The 15148-nt window shown below is 40.6% G+C and overlaps 1 protein-coding gene across 1 annotated transcript in view; it reads right to left on the bottom strand.

Annotated features, from left to right (window-relative positions):
• The window catches only part of PCDH20 (protocadherin 20), a gene marked incomplete at its 5' end in the record, with an annotated part of 19596 nt that extends 4702 nt beyond the window's left edge, over nucleotides 1–14894 (bottom strand). The window contains one exon of the mRNA XM_083362570.1: nucleotides 14871–14894. Within this exon, the coding sequence (XP_083218696.1) occupies nucleotides 14871–14894 (24 nt within the window). The remainder of the gene's footprint in view (nucleotides 1–14870) is intronic.
• Between the last annotated feature and the right edge of the window lie 254 nt (nucleotides 14895–15148).

Raw genomic sequence — 15148 nt, 5'->3', positions numbered from 1 at the left:
TAACCAGATATCTCCTTAAAATGTAAGATGTTATGAGTAGCATAGTTTTTTGTAGCTTTGCTGGAGTTATTGCAGGAAGCTGCAATTATTATTATTATTATTATTATTATTATTATTATTATTATTATTATTATGTTGTTGTTGTTGTTGTTGTTGTTGTTGTTGTTGTTGTTGTTACGATGATGATGATGATGATGATTAAACCATCAGGCTGACTCTACCTGGAATCCTGAGAAGAGCAAGGAGAAGTGGAGATCGTTGTGTGGCAGGAGTTAGGATGCTCTTGAGTCACTGGCTTTTCCAGGATGGAAATGTCCATGTCATCTTAATATCTTAATATAATATCTTTATTTTTTAATCCCCTGAAATCAACAGCCCAGTTTCTGAGAATGTGGGGAGAGGTTTATGACCCTAAAAGCATTTTTCATGTCATCTAGCTAGTTTTGCTGTCTGGAATGAAAAAAAAATGCAGAAAATCACTTCTAATTTTCAGTTCTACCTTCTCTGGTGTAAGCTGGATTCCTTCATGGCTCCCTCTATCAAAGGAGGCTGTCTGAGTCTTCTAGTCCTTAAGACCTTTGTGTATTTGTGCATGTGTGCACCCATACCTTTAAGTCAGTGACGGTTGCAGGATTTGGGTTTGGCTAGTCCAGAGAAAAGAAGGACTGGGGTGACATATTAGCAGTATCCCAGTATTTGAGAGGTTGCAACAAAGAATTGGGGGTCGGCCTATTCTCCAAAGCACCCAAAGGCAGGAGAAGAAGCAAAGGCTGGAAACTGACAAAGAGAAAAGCAACTTGGAATTAAGGAGAAACTTCCTGACAGTGAGGACAATCAGCTAGTGGAACAGCTAGCCTCCAGAAATCGTGGGTGCTCCATCACTGGAGGTTTTTAAGAAGAGACTGGACAGCCTCTTGTCTGACATGGTATAGGTTCTCCTGCTTGAGTGAGGGGTTGGACTAGAAGACCTCCAAGGTTCCTTCAAGATCTATTCTATTCTATTCTATTCTATTCTATTCTATTCTATTCTATTCTATTCTATTCTGTTCTGTTCTATTCTATTCTATTCTATTCTATTCTATTCTATTCTATTCTATTCTATTCTATTCTATTCTATTCTATATTGCTATTCTATATTGCTATTCTATTCTATTCTATTCTATTCTATTCTATTCTATTCTATTCTATTCTATATTGCTATTCTATTCTATTCTATTCTATTCTATTCTATTCTATTCTATTCTATTCTATTCTATTCTATATTGCTATTCTATTCTATTCTATTCTATTCTATTCTATTCTATATTGCTATTCTATATTGCTATTCTATTCTATTCTATTCTATTCTATATTGCTATTCTATTCTATTCTATTCTATTCTATTCTATTCTATATTGCTATTCTATTCTGTTCTGTTCTGTTCTGTTCTAGTCTAGTCTAGTCTAGTCTATATTCCAATACTCTATTCCACTCCATTCCATTCCATGTTTTCTATTCTATTCTATTCTATTCTATTCTATTCTGTTCTGTTCTGTTCTGTTCTGTTCTGTTCTGTTCTGTTCTGTTCTGCTCTGTTCTGTTCTACTCTACTCTACTCTACTCTATTCTGTACTCTACTCTGTACTCTACTCTACTCTACACTCCATCCCATCCCATTCCATTCCATTCCATTCCATTCCATTCCATTCCATTCCAGCTGGCTCGCCTGGGCCTAACCATCCATTTAATGTCACCCACGTCTGATTCTGGAAGATGGCAAAGCACACCGTTAAGAGTGTATTTTTTTCATCCTCTTCAAGGCTAACAGTTCTGGGTTGCAGATGACCACCGTAGAAGATCCAAAGCAAATTTGCTAGCGCTAATTCCCTCCCCAGGTAGTTTGTCATAGGCCATTTTAGTTTCATTGGCCTAGGAGACCGATCACAGACAGGATCTCATTTGTCAGCTCAGCGATGTGTTTGTAGATCTTTCTAGTGGTGCCTGATTTCCATAGAAAGAATACTAGGCAGAGTGACCCATATCTATTTCTTATCTATTACAAGGTGTTTGTAGTTCTCTGGGGCTTCATGTCATTCTAACTTGGTTATCTTTCGATCTTCAACCGTTGCTGTTGGGTAAGTTCTAGCCTGTCCCTGCCCCACCCTTAATACATTCATTCTGCTAAATGCATTTAGATTTTGTTGGGAGGCCCCAAATTAAATATGGAAACATTCTTTTGCCAGGCAAAGTAATGCTCCAGCTGACTTGCAGTATAAAAGCAGAGACTCCCTTGAGGTGACTTTGATCTACACCACCTCGTGTTGTTTTCTTGGCAACAGCACAAATTTGGTTTCCCTCATTCTGGATTATTTTCTTTCTGAGTCCTCCCTGCCTAGTCCACAAACCTGAAAATATATTGGTTGGGCTCCGATCTAACCAGCCTGATCCTGTTTTAGAAACCGGTCTTGGATTTTGCCGCTTTGCTACGAGGCTTCGCAAAGAGAGCCAGACCAAAACAAGAACAGTGGTTGCCAGACACAATGTACACAACAACAGCAGCAAAATATACATTGCTTCCTTCATACCATCCTGGAAGAAAGAGACAATTGCTTCCAGGTGGTGCTGAAACAAAGAACTTTTTAGAGGGGGTCTCTGAAGCGTCGCACTGAACAAGGTGCAATATGTATTGTGCATTGCATAAACGGATTGCCTCCATTTAACACATTTTCCTAACCAGTCTCTCAGATCCACCCCTGGCTGCTAGCAAAACAAACATTTTTGCAGCTTCTTCCATCAACGAGAACCGGAATCACCAAAACATCAACAACAACAACAAAAAAACTAGGCTAGATGAGATCTGGTTTGGCCAGGTTGCTTATTAAGTAAGCAAGTAAATAAATAAATAAAAATCATTTCCCTCAAGGCAAACCCTTTGACAAAACCTCATGTCTAGGCTAGCATTTGACAAATGGTTCGATGACAAACACGTATCACGATAATAGCTGCCAGCTAAAAATACAATAATATCAAAACGTTGCAACTGTAAATAGATTGAGCGCGATCTATAAGAATGATTGTGTGCAAATGGAGTCAGCCCAGACTCCTGGTTCCTGTTAAGCATGGTGAAGAAGGGAGGCAATTTGTGTGTGTGTGTGTGTTCAAATTGCACATATATATATGTGTGTGTGTGTGTGTGTAAATTATTCAAAATTGCTAATAAAGAATTAGGGAGGCTGATATATATATATATATATATATATATATATATATATATATATATATATATATATATATATATATATATATATATATATATATGCTGTGCATTTACATTTTTTTTAACCTGTGCTTTTCTCCATAATTAAATTAAAACTTCTTAGCCTAGAGCAAGCTCAGATTTTGGCGTTCTTTTGCTCTGAGGTTGCATTTTTTCCTGTGCCCTAAAATAACCCATTTTGGAGCCTGGCCAATATTCTGAAGCATATTCTAATCACCCAGGAAGGAAATCTATAGGCCAAAATGTTTGGTCGAAACTTTCATGAAGACTGTGTCTAAGACAATGTCATTTTCATTTCATTATTTCAGTTCATTTTTTTTTGTACTTGTGGGTTTTGATGAACACGTTACTTTGTTCATCAAACCACGTTGAGTGGTTTTCACACTTCCATCTTTCTCAATGGTGTATAAAAAAGTGATCAACCAAGCATCTCATTAGACCAGCTTGGGGTAACTTGGAAATCTGAAGAAAATAATCAAAATGCAACTAACCAGGATTTGCATACTGTATGAAAGCAACTGGCAGTTCTTCAGCTGGTTTAGCTACATGTGTTGTGTGAGCACACATTCTTTTTTTTATAACCTTTTTATTCATTTTTTCCATACAAACAATAATAATTTTTCAATCAACGTGTTGTCTGAGTTTACATAAGCTAAAAAGGTAAAGGTTCCCCCGCACATGCGTGCTAGTCGTTTCCAACTCTAGGGGCCGGTGCTCATCTCCGTTTCAAAGCCGAAGAGCCAGCACTTGTCTGAGGACGTCTCCGTGGTCATGTGGCCGGCATGACTAGACGCCAAAGGCGCACGGAACGCTGTTACCTTCCCACCGGAGTGGTCCCTATTTTTACGTGCATTTTTACGTGCTTTCGAACTGCTAGGTTGGCAGAAGCTGGGACGAGTAACAGGCGCTCACTGTGCTATGCGGCACTCGGGATTTGACCCGCCAAACTGCCGATCTTCTGATCGACAAGCTCAGTGTCCTAACCCACTGAGCCACTATATATTTAATTCCTAATCCTTTATTCTTTTCTCTAGCCAATGGTAAAATAAATTCCAGGTTTGATAATGGTCCGTTTCTTCCTTTTCTTTCAATCTCATAGTCAATCTGTGCATCTCTGCACATTCTAGTGTTTTTTTTAATTATTTCTTCATAGGGGCGGTATTCCTTCATTCTTCCAGTATTGCGCAAATGTGATTCTTGCCGCTGTTGTAATGTGCAAAGTCAAATATAAGCTTTGTTTATTAGTCTTTTCTGGCATTATACCCCATAAAAAAAAGTTCAGGTTTAAAATCAACATGTTCTCCTAACATCTTTTCTAACCAAGTATGTATCTTTTCCCAATAGTTCTTTGCTTTTTCACGTGTGCACCAAACGTGATAACATGTGCCTGAGTTGTGTTTACATTTCCAACATCTATCTGACATATTTTTAAACATTTTTGCTAATCTTGCAGGTGGCAAGTGCCATCTATAAAACATTTTATATAAATTTTCTTTATAAGAAGTTGACATTGTCAGTTTATAATTCTGTGTACACTTTCTCTCAATAGAAATGTTTTTTTTTGGACCAGTATCTCCCTGCCAATAAATTGTGGTTCCAAAGAGCTGTAGAAAGACAAGCAATGCATCATCTACCTTGATGTGGCTAAACTCCTAGTGTACCTTCCTAGTGGCCCTCCATTCAGGAAAGTCCTGAATTTATAAAAAAAAAAAGTTGTGGCACTGTGCAACACAAGAGTAAGGTTAGGTAGTATTTCCAGTGAATTTGAAATGTAATGCACCATGGTCGGGAGCACATTTAAGCTGCCTCATCTTCCAATTAGAGCCAATCAACTGTCTCTAGTAGCGTCATTTATTGCATTAAGCCAAGACACTCTCAAGGCCATATCGGTGTGATGTTGAGATACACTTAAGCTGGAGATAAATCTTAAGAAGGAGTGGGAGAACTTAGTTCAGTGACAAGGAGAGAAATGTTCCATTGTATTTTTAGCACTTCAAATAGTTGTTGCATGTTGCTACAGACTAGCAGCCAACAAGTCCACACCTGGAATAATGCAACCAATTTTGGTCACCATACCACCCAAAAAAAAATGTAAAGACTTTGGGAAAAGTTCAGAGAAGAGCAACTAAGATGATCAAAGGCCTGGAGACTAAAACATATGAAGAACGGCTGCAGGATTTGGGTTTGGTTAGTCTAAAGAAAAGAAGGACTAGGGGTGACGTGATGGCAATATTCCAGTGTTTGAGAGGTTGCCACAAAGAGGAGGGGGCCAGCTTATTTTTCAAAGCACCAAAAGGCAAGATAAGAAACAATGGTTGGAAACTGACCAAAGAGAGAAGCAAACTGGAATTAAGGAGAAATTTCCTGACAGTGAGGACAATTAACCTGTGGAACACTCCACTCCAGACATTGTGGGTGCTCCATCACTGGAGGTTTTTAAGAAGAGACTGGACAGCCTCTTGTCTGAAATGGTATAGGTTCTCCTGCTTGAACAGGGGGCTGGACTAGAAGACCTCCAAGGTCCCTTCCAGATTCTATTCTATTCTATTCTATTCTATTCTATTCTATTCTATTCTATTCTATTCTATTCTATTCTATTCTATTCTATTCTATTCTATTCTATTCTATTCTATTCTATTCTATTCTATTCTACAGTATTCACTTGCGGCTCTCCAAATACAGCTTCTCTCAATGCTGATCATGCTGGCTGAATGCTGTTCATTGAGCAACCTCTGTAAGGCTGATAATTCTCTACCTCCATTATGGAAGATCAACTCCACTTCTGACCCAATTCTCCACCAACATTGCTTACCATACATGCAAGGGAGAGTAATAACTGCATGAGACATAAAAGACCTAATGTTGTTTTCCGTGGCTGCCAAGTGTATTTTAGGATGCTGCTTTAATTTAGTCCTGTCTGATGTTCAGTTCAAATGCTCATACCTTTTAGCATGGTATCCCAGAAATGGTCACTCCAGATAAAACACGGTGAAAGATCATGTCAGGTGCAGGAAAACTGGAGTCCAGGCAGTTCAACTGAATGTAGGTTTATTGTATGCTGAACTACTAAGAGTGAAAACAAATTGGCAGTAGATAAAAGTCAATGCAATTTAAGGTGGGCTGGACTTAAATCTCTTGTGGGCACGAAGGGATACAAAACTGATACTGTGTTTGACTCCCTCCCTCACAGTCACCTCCTGCTGATCATGACTCTCTGTTTTATATTAAAACTGTTTATTGAATTGCACCATGGATCTGGTCAGTAATATTTGACATCTGGGAATGCAGTTAGCAGGATGGTGCAAAAATACATCAGTATTTTGGCCATTTAGAGGATCAGTTGTGGGCGTTTACATAATGTAGTCAAAACGGATGTTGTTTCATTTTTCTCCTTCCAAGAGAGAGAGAGAGAGAGAGAGAAGGAAACCATTATCATACAGTAGAACTAAGCTTTGATAATTTGTGATGTTAGCACTTCTATGATTTTTTTTAGACTGATCTATTACATTGGAGAGCAAATGTGTGCCAACTGAAAATTAGTGAATTCTGTAAGATTCCTGTTCTGCTCCTTATCAAATCCATGGAGGGTGATGCTGCTGCTATAAGCCTGCTATTTTATATATGTACACATCGCTTGCACGTGTCAGAAGCTCATGAATATGGAAATGTTTGTGAATAAAGCTTTCATTGACATTAATCCCTTACTTCAGAGTTGCTGTCGTAACCTCTGGAGCAAGAAATCAGATTTTCATGAGCAGACGTGCAGTAGTGATGGGATACTCAGCTTTTAAAAAGTGCCTTTTCTTGCTTTGTAAACTCAAATGGACATTTAATGTGATGGTTAGAGGTTAGTGGTGAACTAGCTGAAGTAAAAACACTCAGAATGGACAACATGCAGAAGAGTGGTTAAATAAGTAGGTTTAACCTTTGCTAACTGCGGGATGGAGGGACATTTCAGATCAACCTTGTAATGTAACCTAACTAAGTCTCCTTTAGATGCATGGATTCCAAATCCTAAAATTATCAACTGGAAAATTTGGAGAGATGACCCAGAGAGCACCCAAATTGGGGAAAACTGTTTTAACTAGGCATTTGGTACTTTTTTAAAAAAATGTGCTTAGTCTACTTTAGAAAATTCTAAGTCTGCAGATTTGAGGAATGGGTTATAATAAAAGTCAAGATTTTCCCCAAACACTGTAAAAATAAATATGCTATCTAGTTCAGCTGGACTCCTGCCAGCCTTGTGAGATAGCACAAACAAGAAGCGTGTCCAGAAGGACTCACTGTAATTTACTCTAAAGCTAAAGGTTCCCCCGCACATGCGTGCTAGTCGTTTCCAATTCTAGGGGCCAGTGCTCATCTCCGTTTCAAAGCCAAAGAGCCAGCACTTGTCCAATGACGTCTCTGTGGTCATGTGGCCGGCATGACTAGACGCCAAAGGTGCACAGAACACTGTTACCTTCCCACCGTAGTGGTCCCTATTTTTCTACTTGCATTTTTACATGCTTTCGAACTGCTGGGTTGGCAGAAGCTGGGACGAGTAACAGATGCTTACTCTGTTACGCGGCATTCGGGATTTGACCCGCCAAATTGCCGACCATCTGATCAACAAGCTCAGTGTCCTAACCCACTGAGCCACCATGTCCCCTTTTGTAATTTACTATAAGGTTACATTAACAGAATCTTGCAAGTCTGAAAGTGCATTTTTCCCCTGCCATCTTTACGGTCTTGAGAAATTAGGGAGGGTGTTTGTCATTATGGGAATAGCTCAGGAGTTGTAATGGTATGTGAGAATGACCTTGGGAAACAGGGGGAAGAGCTCCAGCCAGATGGTTAAATAAGAGGTATCTGAACCTTTAGGAAGAATGGGCTCAATGGCAATATCTCAGACTGTAAAGACGACAGTTTTAGGATTTGGAATCCATGCGCCTTAAGGACACTGCTTAAAATCTGTGGTTTTGCTTAGGTTTCAAATCAAATGTGGGCATTAGAACTCTGAGGAACCACTAGATGGCAGCAAAGTCTGATAATTTTCTGTGCCTTTTTTAGGGCCATCTAGTGGTCAAGGTTTGCAACCTTGATCTATTCCATTGGCCAGGTCAAGAAGCCAAAGGGCTAAATTAAGGCCCCCCCTTTCCCCCCTCACAGATAAATCACAGAATAAAATAGCTGTAATAATCTTGCATTTGTATTGGTGTAGTAATACTAAGTACTGCCTATTCCTCCCCTGGAGACTCTTTGGTTACTTTTAGCCTCATGTGCATGTACTTGAGATATTCTTCATTTGTTTTCATCAATATGTAAGCCATATCAAAACATTTGCCTTCACACAGTCTATAGTTCTTTGTTCGTAAACACGTTATGCCATTCATTTATAATTAAAGGAATGGGACTTGGAAAAGAGCCAGCGCTGAGTTTTGCAAATGTATCAGCCATCATTTGGTGATGTAACTTGGGTGACAAACGGAGGGAGGAACAAAGCATATCCTATAAATCCTAAGACAAAGAAAGATTCTAGTTTCATCAGTCTCCCAGGATCTCCCCTCCCGTCCCCAAATAATCAAACAGATCCTTGCTCAACACAATCTCTTACTGGTGAAAATGTTTTCCTAATCATCATTGGGACTCGGGCCAAATTCTTATTTCATTGGGGGAAAAAGTGACAGAGTTCCAAGGTAATCTACACCAGAGGTCCCCAACCTTTTGGGTACCAGGGACCGGTTCCGTGGAGAGAGGTTTTTCTGCGGACTGGAGGGGGCATGGTTTTGTGTGCTGCCTGCATCCCATGGATGGGACTTTTCTTGTGTGTGTGGACCTGTTGCTGGCCTGCCATGGCCCAGTACTGGTCCATGGATCGGGGGTTGGGGGCTTTGGGAAAGAGACACAGGTCTTTCTCATCATTTTCCACAGTAAAATCAGAATAATGTAGACCTTGGCTATGATACACACCCTCAGCCAATCTCAATGTATAGATGTTGTTAGTTGTGAAGTCATGTCCGACCCATCGCGACCCCATGGACAACATTCCTCCAGTCCTTCCTCTCCTCTACCATCTTCTGGAGTCCATTTAGGCTCACACCTACATGTTGCACTTTGATAATAAAGGTTCATTCATTACCCCACCCACCCAATATGTTGTGTTTAATGACATCTCACCGAGAAGGGATTGGGGAACCATTTCTGCTCCCAACTTCCTTGCTGGGTCTGAACTGCAATGATGCTAGCAGGACTAAATGAAAACGTGATACAGTGCCCTGTTAAATTAGAAGGACTATTCTCGATCTGAACTGAAAGCGTCTACTCCAAAAGTCCATCAACTTTATTGATTTTTATGACCGTTTCGCTATATCCAAACTGTAACAGACGTTCTCGGGGGAAAAAAAAGAAGAGCAAATAACAATGTTGTAAAAATATATATACTGTATATGCTATTACAACAGAGCCTCTTTTAACAGGACATATTTAGGGCTTTCTAGAGAGTGAGAGCTGGTTTGGGGTGGTGGCAGGAAACTGGGAGATTGTGAGTTCTAGTCCTGCCTTGGGCTCAAAGTCAGCTGGTGACCTTGAGCCGGTCACTTCCTCTCAGCCCTAGGAAGGAGGCAGTGGCAAACCACATTTCTGAAATCTTGCCAAGACAACTTCAGGAGCTTGGCAGGACAATGGCCAAGGCAACTGCAGAAATATTCTTCAAGAATGGGATAGGATTGAATGGAAAGGGGGGAGGGGGAAATGTGCAAAGTACGTTGTGCCATTAAGTTATGTTGCTTCCACATCAGGTAAGCATGATCTCAGGGTGTCTTGACAGGAATTAATATGTGGTCTGACCTGACCTGATTTTACTTAGGGGCTGGTACTCCACCCAGCAGACCTTCCATCAGTTATAAGAAAAGCTAGAATCTTTATTTGTTATTCCTTCAGGCACCAACTGTAAGAGATTAGCAGATAAATGTTTAGGGTAGAGAGGAAACATACTGTTCTGTCCCAGCCTCAGTGAGTATTGCTCAACTGCTTAATCGTGAGGAAAAAACCCTTTGCGTTGAACAAGGCAGGACTTGGTAAGATAAACCCCTTTTATTTTGACAAAGCTTTTATGGAACAAAACTCCAACTTTTAGCTGTTGAAACAAACAAGAGTCAGTCTCTGAGATCTCAGCTGGAATGCTCAAGGTTTAAGTCACTCAGACACACAGAAATCTGGCAATCTCAGTGTAATGTATTAGGCTTTGTCTTACTAAAGAGTATCACGTGGGGTTAATTGCTGGGAGGTTGTTTAAGCAGGGAAGCTGGCTAACGGCTCCCAACTCCTCAGACAATCCGTCTCCAGTGCCGCCATTGGCTACTTCTAGGGTGGCAATAGGTTGCTTTAAACCTATTGGCTGCCACCTAGAGGCGAGGGTATAAATAGCTGCATTCGCAGCCCTGTTTCTCAGTTCAATTCCTGTAAGCAAATAAAGGATGATTCTTGCTGAACTCACTCGCCTCGTCTCTTCAATCAAGCACAGAACCCAGTATATAACACTCGGTTAAATGTCCAAGAATCTGAGGCAAGCAATCCAAGGACAGAAGCACAAAGCCGTAGTGTGAACGATTGCCTTCCACACCTCCCCTCTTTATGGTCCAGCCAGGGCATGGCTTCTTAGAGTCTTTTACTTTTCGTGGAGGGCCACCCCACAGCCCTCCGCTGTCCACCCTGCACATCCATGCATCTGGAACAGGCCCCAGCTGCTCCTCGTCTTGGCTCAGTTCAGGCCCCCAACCCAGCTGTCTCTCTGCCTGAGCATGAATAGATGGGCCCGGTGTCACATCTAACTCTGAGCCTTCATGCTCCTCAGAGCCTTCCACAGACTCCGATGTGACCCCAGGCAACCCTTCCCCCTCCTCCAACTCGGACTCGGCTGCTGGATCTGCTGGCAGGCGAGGACTCACAATGCATATATTCTCAAACAAAAGACTCTTCACTTGAAGAAAGAAATCGGTAGATTCAGCTCAAATGTTGCTCCTTTGAAATACCAGGGTAAAATATCACTGGCAGGTCAGTTTTACTGACCTAAACTTCTAATTCAAGATTGGTGATAAAAAGAATCTCCAACTTCAGCCAAAGCCAGGAAGCCCACAGATCTATCCTACTAATCACTTGGTTTATTGCCCTGCAACTATTCCTGGTCTCCAATATCCCTTGGAGACAGCTCCCTCACTACATTTCATGGTCTTGTAAGGAGTTATATTTAGCTTAAAAAGTTGCAATGAAGTCCTTGAATGCATAAATCAAGCCTCACACTCTAATTAGATTACAGTTTGTCTTTATGAATGTGAAGTTCAAATATATCTTCTAATTGTCTTATGTGTTAGATATATAGCTTTTGTGCCCCAGAAATTCAGAGACATATAGGTGTGTGTGGGGGGGTGTCTTTCATTTTGTGACAAAAGTGACCCGGTGAATCAAATTGTGGGGAAAGTCAGTAACAAATTTGCCTAGTGCCGGCTGATTAGAAATTTGAAACTGGGTCTCCAGTTTGATTTGGTTCTCCAAGCACCATAGCACACTGGTTCCATGTACCTTACCCACAATATTGCTTATTGGTTTTTGAATCACCTAGACCCAAAAATTCTTTGGTCATATCCAAAACTGATTTTCAGGGGATTCAAAGCAATTCCACTTTAACACAATTCTCTCATCTCAATATAGTTCCCAGCTTCTAAGTGGATCACGAGGAAAAAAAATATCACTTGTTCATTCTAGGATTGAAGATCGATAACTTTACAGCTCCTGCTGTGTTACAAAGCTTCAGTTATGCTTTTCCCCAACTCTTTTGTCTTGTTTTGTAGATCTATCTGAACACAGAGTATCTCTTTCGTCCCTGTGGCAATGTGATCCCTGTCTTCCTAATTTCCAGGGCTCCTTGTTACTTGTTCTGGAGACTACTTAGTGTAACCAAGATGATGATAACTTTATTGTCACTTTGAATGTACACCAATCGGCATACATCAAAATGAAATTTCGTTGCATACAGCTCTCAAAGGGTCACCACCTCCGATATATACTCCTTGTTCGTGGCCCGCTCAAATTTCACATTGTCCATTTTAGTCTCTAGAGAGTGAACGATGGCAAACAGGACAGATGGAAATGGGGCTTCATGTAGATTAGCCCTCAAATTTGCTTGTATTCTGACAACCTCGCCTTCTTTCCTTTTTCTGATCCTGACTCTTCCACCCTTTCCTTAAAGAGGCCTTGCTTCTTTTCGCCCCTGGAGCATGCTGCCACCGCCACCAACTCCTCCAAAAGCCTCTCTCTCTCTTCCTCTGGGCCTGCCGACAGCCTCATCCAGTTCCTTTGCTCCATAAGCTCCAGGTCCTCTCCTCCTCTGCCTCCTCTGGAAACAGCCCTGATTTGTAATACAATCTATCACTAGGCCAGCAGTCAGATCTTGCTGATAGTAGAACAAATTCAAACAGTGCCAACGACTTTTAACGGTCTCACCAACAGTTCCAAAACAACTAGAAACTCGCCAGGCCAGCAAAGATTGCCTTAGTTCCACCATGTTGCTCAAACACATTAAAATCTTCCTGATCATGTGGCCTATAGCCCTTACTATCCCTCCCAAAACTAGTCGCCTTCAAGAGCCAATGCAGCCGCAGCCATTCCAGGTGCCACCATCTTAGATGCCATTTCCAGTGAGTTTATTTTGATTTTTTTGTTTAGCAAGCCACAATTATAATTCTCTAAGCTTTTGTGCTCTGCTTTCATGTTGTGTGATATGACACACACACACACACGGTGCAGCCTGACTGATTTTTCTCTTGGTTGTGCAACCCAATGCTTTCTTCAATTTTCTGTCACTTTTTGAGATCTGGGAGTGGTAAAAGTGGAAAAAAAAGACACACCATGTAGAGGTAGGCGAAAATGTTTGAGAGAATTGAGCTTGGAGAGCCTTGCTCATGAAACCCCTGAATAAAATCATGATTAACTCATGAAAGCTTTTAATAAAATGTGTTAGTCCAGAAAAGTCTCCCATTTTTATTATTATTATTATTATTATTATTATTATTATTATTATTATTATTATTATTATTATTATTATTATTATTATTATTATTTTGCCACTATAGACCAACACAGTTTTCCTCTTCCTTCATCTGTTCCAGTGGTGGGATTCAAATATGTGAATAACCGGTTCTCTGTGTGAATGCTGCTTCCGGAAGCTCATTCTGGGCCTGGGCAACAAAAAAATTAGCTACCGGTTCTGCCAAAGTGGTGCGAACTGGCTAAATCCCATCACTGATCAGTTCTATTCTTTTTGTGGAAATCAGACACAAAAATGATTATCTGTCCAGAAGGAAATTTGAAAACAGATTACCGTAGATGGAGAAACTCATCAAGTGTTAATTGATGTGTATGTGACAGTTTTTAAGAATTGAAAAAGGGGACATTTTAATTATTTTATTTGTAAATTAAGCAAGCCGGATTCAAAATTTGCTTTTCTCCCTACTCCAAACATTCAGATTTTGTTCTCCTTGAAAATTGAACATTATTCTGCACAAGACACTTAAATCAGTGTCTTCCTTCTGCCCTTCCTTTAAAAAGAGAGGAGGAAAAATGTATGATTCGCATTTTAATGTGAATTTACTCAATTGGCAATTCTTGAACATGTCAATCTTAACACGTTTCCAAATTTTGCCACGCAGTCTTCTCAACAATTGTGCGTAGGCATTCCAAATGCGGAATAGAGGAAGGGTATATACCGAAACTGAAATCTTAAGAAGACGTACACATAAAAATGTGCCTGGGGTGTGTGTGTGAAAAAAAAAAGAATTCCATGTTATTGTTGGAAACAGAAAAAAAATATTCCTTTTATTACATGCTGTGTTTGTAAATTATTTTTGAAAGCATACTAAAGTCTGCATCTTTGAGGTAGTGTGTCGACTCTAAATCTTCAGAAATCAGTGCAGGAGAAACACAGCGGCATGCATGAAATAGATATTATAAGATTACAAAACCTTTTTCAAAGAAAAGTGAAAGGCATTGGTTATTCTGGAGGACCATCTACTAAGTAAACGGCCAGATTCTACAGCATGTATTGAAGAACTGAAGTCAAACGTAGCCACTCTTCCCTAGGATAGATTCAACCCCCCCCCCCACGCTTATTTTTCAAGTACTTTAATCACCTCTTACATTAAATCGGAGCCTTCCTTTGCAGTGTGGGTGTCTCCCATATGCTTCTGATTTATTGCAGAGACCAGAACTCGGAGATGATGTTGACACTGTTGATATGATGTGTCTTCTAAATAACGCCATTCTGCTCTTGCTGATGGTGATGGTGGTGACAGCCATGCTTTGATTAGCAGGTTGGAGAGAAGAGAGGAGGGCAAAGAAAGAGAACGGAGACTTCCTTGCTTGTGCAGGAATAAGCTGCTGTTTCAAGCACCCAGCCGAACTCTTTTGTTTCCTTGGGTTAGCTTAATTTTTAACCAAACTGCCGTAGAATGGAGAAGAGCTATCTCTATGGTGCTAGGAGTTGACGGCTACTTGATGGCAGATAATCACTCAATCAAAGGACCTGAATATCCTCCTCCCACTATCTCCAGGAGTCGTGTTGCCCAGCTTACCCCCAGCATACCCGCAGAAATCGTGGCTGCTCCATCGCTGGAAGTTTTTAAAAAGAGACTGGACAGTCACCTGTCTGAGATGGTATAGGTCCTCCTGCTTGAGCAGGGGGCTAGACTAGAAGACCTCCAAGGTCCCTTCCAGCTCTGTTCTATTCTAGAGTAGACTACCAAATCTTTCTTTGCCAACCTTACCCAACCGTGCATTAAATATGATCCTTTCTAGATGTCACTAGATCATTTAGCTGAAGATCCTTCTGTTAAAACCATCCAGTGGCTGTAAATACAAGCA

Source organism: Vipera ursinii, assembly GCF_947247035.1.
Source record: "Vipera ursinii genome assembly, chromosome: 4".
NCBI lineage: Eukaryota > Metazoa > Chordata > Lepidosauria > Squamata > Viperidae > Vipera > Vipera ursinii.
The sequence above is the reverse complement of the archived record's forward strand: the minus strand, read 5'-3'. Positions and strand labels throughout refer to the sequence as shown.